The following is a 9,334-nucleotide window of genomic DNA, read 5'->3' as shown; positions in this document are numbered from 1 at the left end:
AATGACAAATGTCTTCTGACTTGGAGCATGATGGGAAGATATAATTTCTACAGTTTTCTTGTTGTTAGAATTGACATTTTCTATGCTAAGAACAACACAACAGCTTATTTATTCTGTTTATTTCAACAGAAAACGAATATATTTATAAAGTGATTCATTGCAAATATAATTTGAATGATTCATGATTTACTGTACCGTGTACTGTATATTTCATATATTATAGTATCTGAACACGGCGCACAGTACTTCACATATGACGTTGTATTGGGAGCATTGTATTTGTTATTCCAATAGTGTTTCGTCACTATTCGAGCGAGATTCGAGTGTCACGTGATCACATACATTCTCCCCGATGGCTTGAACTTGTCACGTGATCATCAGTGCAGGCTGAGGCAACAACCAGGAAGTGATAAACAGACTACCCCGGGTGCTCGTCCAGGTTGCGTATCTGTAAAGGTAACACAATAGATCTCTGTTGAAATACAATAGGAATATGTTGTTTTCGGATTCATTGCACACAGACTCGTGTTAAAACCACTCTTATATTTGAAATATAGTCGACATCAAGGTAAATTGAAGTTCAATAACGAAAGTAGCTTGAACAGTCCTCGAGTCCTGACTTGCAGGTTGAAATAAGTGTTACATGTTAACATATGTTGAATGTACTGTTAGGTGTCTTCAAAACGACGCAACCATATATCGCACGTGTTTGTGAGATCTAGATTCCAAGTGTGGACAGATTTATGCAGTGGCGACAGTTTATACTAACGTCGCAAATTCGTACATGAATATTAGAGTTATGCCCCTTTATCAGTATACCATTGTACTGGACACAGGACCCGTAGCTGAACATGGAATCAAAATGGTGTGTGTGTCTCTCTCTGTGTGTATATGTATATGTGTTTATAAATGTGTGTGTATATATGTATGTATGTGTGTGTGTCTGTATATGTATCTCTATGTATGTATGTATGTATGTATGTATGTATGTATGTATGTATGTATGTATGTATGTATGTACGTACGTGTGTGTGTATGAGAGTATGTACGTGTGTGTGTGTGTGTGTGTGTGTGTGTGTGTGTGTGTGTGTGTGTGTGTGTGTGTGTGTGTGTGTGTGTGTGTGTAATTATGCATGTATGTGTGTGTGTGTGTTTGTGTGTGTGTGTGTGTGTGTGTGTGTTATTATGATCACTGCAAGAATAGATCATTGGAGATACATAGCACCATGAAATATATTTTCATAAACTCGTACTGAAGACATAGCTAAGTCGGACTAACCATCTGACCTGTGTCATCTGTACAGAAGTGTTCACAGACCCTGCCACACTTCAGTGCAATCACACATTCTGTAAGTCCTGTTTGCTGAAATACACCAAAACACAGCCTAAAGCAATTCAAGCCAAGTCTATTCCATGTCCCTCCTGCAGGCAACTGACGAAGGTGGCCAACCCTGGCAGTCCAGTAGAGAAGTGGGTCAGTCAACTGAAACCAAGCCACGTCATCCAGGGGCTGATGGACGATTTGGGGGAATCGTCAGGTAGAGAATTTTGAAACGTTTTCATGTCTTGCACCCCAAGGTTTTGGAAATGCAGTTTTTATATTTATTAAAGTGAGAAGGATTGAGTTCGAACAACTATGGCTCGTAAACATACAGTATGTATTAAAAGTTGTGGTATGTGGTTGTGTGTTCTAGAAATTGTATTTTTTGTAACATGCTGTGCTTTATGTTCAGATACCTGTAGCGTGTGCAAAGAAGATGGGGAGACAACTCCAGGTACTGTGTGGTGCACCATTTGTGACGATGTCTTTTGTGATGGATGTCTCAAGTTACACAAGAAGATGCCGCTGTCACGTGACCATGAAGTGATTGACTTACGTATCCATAGTAACGAGAAACCAAAGGCACAGCGCTTTATGTGCAGAATTCACAAGGATGAGAAGATAAAACTGTTTTGTAAAGATTGCAGGATGGCAATTTGTACTGTATGCTGCAGTATCAAACACAGGAAGTGTGATGATGTTGAAACCATAGATACAATAACGCCTCTTGTAAAAGAAAGACTGATAACTGAAACTAGAAACCAAGAGAAAAAAATTGACACTTACACTGATAATATTTCTTCAACAAATTCGAAAATTGAAAAGCTATCGACGAACGCACAGGAGATGAAAGACCAAGTTCAGAAGGTACGCATGGTAGCTGTAGACGTTCTTCTGAGAAAGGAAAAGAAACTGCTGGATCGTATCGACAAACTCACTGAGACACGTGTACAAGAATTGAAAGCCCACAGAAAGTCCCATGAGATTGACCTCCAGATGCATCAGCAGCGGTATGAGTTCATAGACAAAGCCGTGACGTCACACTGTGTAGCAGACATGTATGATATATATGAGACTGTGGCTGTAGCATCCAGAGATGAGGACACACGTGAGGACAAGAGACCAATACCATCCACCATTGTCTTCACACATGACACAGATAAACTGAGGAGATATGTGGAGGAGGTGCAGCTGGGGGAGGTCAAGGTTGTTGGCGGTCTGTGTGACCGGACTTCTTCTCCTGTTCTCCTGCAAACAATAGACATCTTGACCTTTTACGATACTTTAGTTGATGTTGCAGTATTAGTTGTTGATGGCATCAAGGTAATGGTTGTGATAGATAGTTTTAATAGTAGACTTCATGCATGTTATACTTCAAACAATTTCATCCAGAAATGTCTCGATCTTCCCACTCATCCAATTCAGGTAGCTAAGGTGGGTGGAGCTCGGGTAGCTGTTACTCTGCCAGGCACACAACAAATAGCTTTCATCAACTTTGACCCTGAGCCTACATTACTCTCAACTGTGAAGACAAATAGGAAGTATTATGGGTTAGCCTGTCTGAACTCTTTACAACTGGTAGCAGGTGGTAACGACAGTCGTGCCTCTGTTGACGTGCTGGATATGAAAGGGAATGTACTTAAATCTATCAACACAGGAGTGATAAAGAACCCATCCTATATCCATGTCACCAGAAATAACAACTTGATATTCAGTGATGCTGCAGTAAAATCCCTGGTATCTGCGACCTGTGATGGTGAAGTTGTTTTCACCTACACCCCTACAGGAGACAAAGCTCTGAAATGTCCTCGGGGGGTCACAACAACCAGCACAGGAGACATCCTGCTTGTAGACGGATACAGGGTGATTCAGCTGACAGAGTCGGGGCAGTTTGTCAGAGATGTTCTCACACAACATGGTCGCCTTGAGAGTCCTCGTGGTATCTGTCTGGATGATGGTGGTTTGCTTTACGTTACCAACGATAATCATGTGAAAGTATTCGTCTTTGTGAAGGATTGACTGAAATAGATAGACATTACTCTGTCATGTAGACGCTAGCTGTGAGCCATACATACGCTGTATACAAGACCTAACTGACTGCAAATCGCCAAACTGCTTGTAAAACTGTGCTGAATGAACCGGACATGGGAGTGAATTACTTTTGGGGACAATGACTGTTGTGTTTGACGTGCGTTTAGATGGGTTGAGAACACACTGTGAGTGATGGACAGTTACACTTGCAGCTGATTGTTTCAACATCGCTTCACACGATCCCTACATATGACTCCTGCGATAGGACCGCATCCGTGGTCTAGTGGTAGAGTGACCGTCCGGAGAGCGGAAGGTCCGGGATTCGATCCCCGGCCGCGTTATACCAAACGACGTCATAAGATAGTACTTCTTGTTACCATGTCTGGCGCTCGACATTAAGGGGCTAAATATACAACAAGGACTGATCGGCTCTGAGTCAGTATACTGTGTCTGTGTGGAGTATTCATGTTTAACTGCGGAATGGTATCTCAGTGAGCTATCACTATAAATCGGCATCAGTCCGGACTAGTACTAGCAGACACACACATACGTGCATGTACGTTGCTATATTGCCTGCAATAGGTATTCAATCTGTCCAGAGGTTCGCATTTGGAAGACAAAATCACACTTGAAAGTGAAGAAATGGTTGTAATGATATGTTATTTTGAAGAATTGAGAGTAAAAAGCGTCAACGCGGTATACTTTGGCGTACGCTTAGCTGGGATGAAAAATAATCAGAGGGACAAAAGAAGGTATACCGATCGGAGTTATTTGTAATTGAAAATGTAAAGAACTGTTGTTAATTTTGATTATTTCTATTTAACCATCACTCATTCCTGCAAAAGTATGTGAAACGTCATCTGTGTCTGGGTAAATGTGTGTAAACAAATTCAGTGAAGACTGACGCAAGAAATGAATTTGCAACCACTTGGCCCCTACCATGTTTGAAATGTTGTAAACAATTTTATTGATTTTCAAAGATGTGTAATTTGCGATTTCATTTTTCAATTTTTAGTTATATTTTAAAAGGTTTCAATCAAATTATATCAAACACCAAAAAACATGTAGAAGTATATACTAGGTTTCTATTGCTCCTCAGTTCAGATGGCTTCTGCATGTATCGCTCCCACTATAAGTTGTTAGAAAATTCTTTTAATGCCAGTGCCAATAGTTCAAATAGAAATTGATCAACATTTACATGAATTTCGAATGACATGGCAATGACTTGGAATACATGAACTTTGTTGTTTGCATTTGTAACTTTCGGTATTAATGACAATTAATCAATCAATTTAGAGACATGTGAGTATGATGGAACTACTTGTTAGTAATTTATAAATCATTATAAAATCGTTCAATAAAAAATATTGCAGTTGTATTGAATGTTTCATGTTAAGCAAAATCAATATTCTCATTATATCCAATGCTTTGTTTTCTGAAGTGTACGTATACAGTTGTCTAAACCAGTCGCATTCTGAAACAGGACATGTAGAAACACGTGCGACAGAAACAAAAATAAATTTGATAAACGCAAATTTGATGGGCATGAGGTTTTGATGAGAGTTGAAACATGAAAAAATGGTGTGACATTAATGTTTACAGAATCAGGGATAAAGAGTGCACCTTGATCAAGCCGGAATATTTTGTTATGAAAGGTTCATATGCGATGATGTATATTACAAGTACAACAAAAATGAGAATATGAGAACAAATTAAATGTATGTACCCCAAGGAGGTAAATGTATAAATACTAGAGAGCGTGGATGTAAGATTACTTTAATACAGTCGGCACTGTCTAAACCGACAGTCGGGAAATAAAGTATACACCTGTGTTTGATGGTGGCTAAAAATGAAACAAACAAAATATGGTTATTTGATGGTGATGTATTAGATACGGGTATCATAGTTGTGTTTTGTACCTTACATTGGCAGTGTTTCGGCGACTGTTTTCAGCCTAGTAACGTTTTGATTAAGTTTGTAAATGTTTGGTCAAATCTAATTTTCAAGTGTATACTTTCTTTTGCCGTTTAAATCACGGTACAAGGAAAACAAATACACAACAATAACTTCCTTTATAATTATATTGCCAGAGTAGACCCATCTCTGGAAAAGCCGAATTAAAATTGACTTGAGTTTACCCTCAAGGCAATACAATATATGTCGGCCCATGTCATGTTCCTTGAGACTATTGTTGATTTAGAAAAATAATTACCTTTCAACATGCACGAAATACCTTGCATAACAACAGTTAATTGAAATTAGCATCCATTCTCAGATTCATTTCCCGTAGAGCCGGATTCTAATCGCTCTATCGTTTACATCTGTTTGACAGGGACATATCAAGTGAAGACCCTTCACAACTCGTCTTGTTTAATGGTCGGGCAAATTTGCAATCAATTATTGTCCGAGCCTATATCAATCAAATCTGACAAATGCTATAGGTAACCTGAGTGGAGGCATGTTTGCAGAGTTCATATTAAGATCTTAATGTAAATATATCTCTGTACAAGCACTGCCCGGGAAGATGCGAGTCTGGAAGAAATGCAGCAGGAGATATGTAAATGTGTGACCTCATGTGTGATCTGTGACCTGTAGGAGACTCACGTTAGCTGTGATTACAATAGACCTATCCACTGTATTTGCAGTGTATCGGATGTCCAACGTGTCTGTTGGAATGTATTCGGTAAAGGACTGTTTCGTCTGACCTCGAATGACGGAAGATCTCTGTGTAAATTTGATCAACTCTTATGAGATCAAATCTTCTCCAGATTTTACATTGTATTATGAACGAAGTACACCTTATCTTATTTGTACACATGCGGTCTTAAACATAAACATATATGTATATAACTATAATAATATAAAGTATTATAGAGTTAATTAGGCATTTCTTCCATAGCTTAGACCCGTGAAGATAAGGGGTAGAATAGGTCTTCAGCAACCCATGCTTGCCGTAAAAGGCGACTATGCTTGTCGTAAGAGGCGACCAACGGGATCGTGTGGTCAATCGCACTGACTTGGTTGATGCACGTCATTAATCCCAATTGCCTGTATCTATGCTCATGATATTAATCACTGGATTGCTTGGTCCAGACTCGATTATTTACAGACCCCCCGTCATATAGCTGGAATATTGATGAGTGCGGCGGTAAACAACGAACCAACCAATCCACCATAGCCTTAATTATCGATTTTAAAGAAATGTTTTTACATCAATTATTTATTTTGTTATAATTCCAGAGGTCTGTATCCTTGTTTTAAGAGTAGTTGTTTCAACAAATTTTTGTTTTCTTTAAATACTATGTGAGAGTTGGGTTTGAAAGGTAATACAGTTTTAACACGTAATGTACACTCAGTGAATGGATCGCCTCAGTGGTCTAGTGGTAGAGCGTCTGTCCGGAGAGCGGAAGGTCGGGGGTCGGCCGTGTCATACCAAAAGACGTTGATAGGTGGCACTTGTTGTTACCCTGCCTGGCGTTCGGCTTTAAGGGAATAAAACGAGGACTGGTCGGCTCGGAGTATATCTAAGTGGGCTGGTACTATAAAATCGACAGACATGCACACGCACACGCACACGCACACGCACACGTACACGCACAGACGCAATCTTAAGCCTAATTTCATCTCGCCTCACCCTAATATGGCCGGAACTACCGTGATGCAGGTCTTAGGCGCTTACCAGAGATGGTATGGTGATGACAAACAAAATATAATAATCAGGGGGTTTGTGAATCGCCTCTGTCCCACTCAAATCTGAAGACAAAACTATTATTATGTCTACAGAATACGAAACAGTTTCAACTAATCTAGATAGACAGCATGTATTTGAAAATGAGAAGTATGTCTCGAACAGTTTCAAGACTCCAAAATTGTTTGAGTTATCAAGTGACTGAGAAAGCAGTGTTTTACTGGAGATTTTCTGACCGCCTCATTCAATACGATTAACCAAGCTCACATGATAAAGAAACAAGTGCATGCAAATATTTTTTTTCTCCAAAAAAATATTAGCTGGATCAAGGCGTCGATTGTTCACCATTACACGCTAAAGAACCTTGTGCGTCGGTGACACGGAGTACCTTTATGTGCAACAACCAGAACACATGAGTGAGTGAGTTTGATTTAAGGCCTACAAACAAAATCATGGAGATTTGCCAGAGTCTCCCTGGTGATGTTTTTATGTACTCGTTGGAAGCAACGAAGTGAAAACGAAATATATGAGATGGAGGTCGTAACAGTTGCATTGTCATATAGATAATCACTGGGAAATATGTGAGATTATGGTCGTAACAGTTACATTTCATATAGATAATCACTGCCCCCTCCCCCCCACCCCCATCCCCCAACCCCACACCCCCAACACACACACACACACACACACACACACACACACACACACACACACACACACACACACACACACACACACACACACACACACACTCCCCGTCACACATTAAGAGCTGAAACGTCGTGATATACATGTGACTGAAATACTGTGATTCTCAGGCGATTGTCCACTCTACCAAAGTGACTTGATCAAAATCTCCTCACCGGAACAAACCCAGGGTCCTAATCTCGCCATGTCCTCTATGTACCACAAATACACACTCTCACTTTCCTTTGCCGCAGCCTCTATTGACGGAAGTGACATTTATAGTGCTCTTAGAGTTTTGAGATTTGGGCTTTACAAACAAACAAACAAACAAACAAACAAACAATAAATAAAGGAAGGAAGGAAGGAAGGAAGGAAGCTTGCAGCTAACGCCACTACTTCACTAGAGGCAGATAACGCGTAATTCCTTGTAGCTCGTTTCTTTGGTTTTCAAATTCATTTATTATCACCTACTCGCGCAACATTCGTGACAGAGATGAAACATGTTACGAGCGCTTCAATCAGTAATTCCTTACGCGTATTCAAATGGAAAGAAAGGGATTTTGTGCACGTATGTATATCAAATGGCTATTTTTTTAAAGGTATGTTTTTGTGGTCGTGTATTCGTCATGTTATATATAGTAACATACTGTTAAATCAGTGTTTCCCTTCATGATAACCAACAACATATAGTGTAGAAGAAATATAACCTTCGTGGCATGTCGTATTAATAATCAGGTACCCGAGAAGATCCGGGCTAGAATAGGCCTTCAACAACCCATGCTTGTTGTAAGAGGCGTCTAAAGAGATCGGGTGGTCGATGATTTGGTTAATGCATGTCACCGTATCCCTATTGCGTGAATCGATGCTCATGATGTCAAATATTAGATTGTCTGGTCCAAACTCGATTATTTTTCAGACCGCCGTCATATAGCTGGAATATTGCTGAGTCCGGTGTTAAATAACAAACAAACAAACAAACAAAATAATTTGGTCTGTAGTTGAGACACGTGGTGTTCCTGGAATGTTTATATACATTTCCACAATCTAACAAACCTAGGATCTTCACAAATAATTTCGAATATAACTGTCAAAACCCAAAAGGAGGGGCGGTCGGGTAGCCTAGTGGTTAAAGCCGAAGACCCGGGTTCGATTCCCGACATGGGTACAATGTGTGAAGCCCATTTCTGATGTCCCCCGCCGTGATATTGCTGGAATATTGCTAAAAGCGGCGTAAAACCATACTCACTCACACACTCCTAAAAGGTGTTATCACTATCACTATTTCGCAATAAGTTATATTGTGACCTTCTTTCCGCCTGGTGGTACTTTGCTTCTTCGCAAAATATTTGGCATGGTAATAACATGCTAACTGATGGAGAAGTAACACACTGTTTAACATGGGATGAGAACAGGGGACGTTATGTGACCAACTCCAGACATCAGAACAATTCTATCCTATCATAAATTTTGAGTTTATTGTAAAAGCACATTATTTAGAATGTGTTCCGAATAAATACTAAATTAGAAAACCTTAAACGCACAAGGAAATATATGAGATTGAGGTCGTGACAGTTGCATTGTCATATACTAAATGAATAGGGGAAATG

The 9,334-nt window shown here is 39.7% G+C and overlaps 1 protein-coding gene across 2 annotated transcripts; it reads left to right on the top strand.

The window, feature by feature from the left end:
- The first annotated feature begins 376 nt into the window (after nt 1–376).
- On the top strand, nt 377–3,718 carry LOC124119676 (protein wech-like). Of its 2 annotated transcripts, XM_046482267.2 has the most exons (3): nt 377–456; nt 1,429–1,538; nt 1,734–3,718. In XM_046482267.2, the coding sequence occupies exons 2-3, from the start codon at nt 1,514–1,516 to the stop codon at nt 3,338–3,340; spliced, it is 1,632 nt and encodes a 543-aa protein (XP_046338223.2). In that variant the 5' UTR covers nt 377–456; nt 1,429–1,513; the 3' UTR covers nt 3,341–3,718. The 2 variants fall into 2 exon arrangements, with proteins under 2 accessions (XP_046338223.2, XP_048253799.1); XM_048397842.1 differs by lacking the exon at nt 377–456 and having other exon boundaries at nt 1,195–1,538.
- Nucleotides 3,719–9,334: the final 5,616 nt, after the last annotated feature.

Source organism: Haliotis rufescens, unplaced genomic scaffold, assembly GCF_023055435.1.
Source record: "Haliotis rufescens isolate VD_foot unplaced genomic scaffold, xgHalRufe1.0.p SCAF_17, whole genome shotgun sequence".
In the NCBI taxonomy this organism is placed as follows: Eukaryota; Metazoa; Mollusca; class Gastropoda; order Lepetellida; family Haliotidae; genus Haliotis; species Haliotis rufescens.
Note: the sequence above shows the minus strand (reverse complement) of the source record. Positions and strands in the feature narration are given on the sequence as shown.

What these genes read in the sequence shown, in the direction of transcription:
- LOC124119676 (XM_046482267.2), top strand. Translation starts at nt 1,514, where the DNA reads ATGGACGATTTGGGGGAATCGTCAG. An exon ending in CGATTTGGGGGAATCGTCAG is followed by an intron (nt 1,539 to 1,733) that starts GTAGAGAATTTT and finishes CTTTATGTTCAG; the next exon opens with ATACCTGTAGCGTGTGCAAA.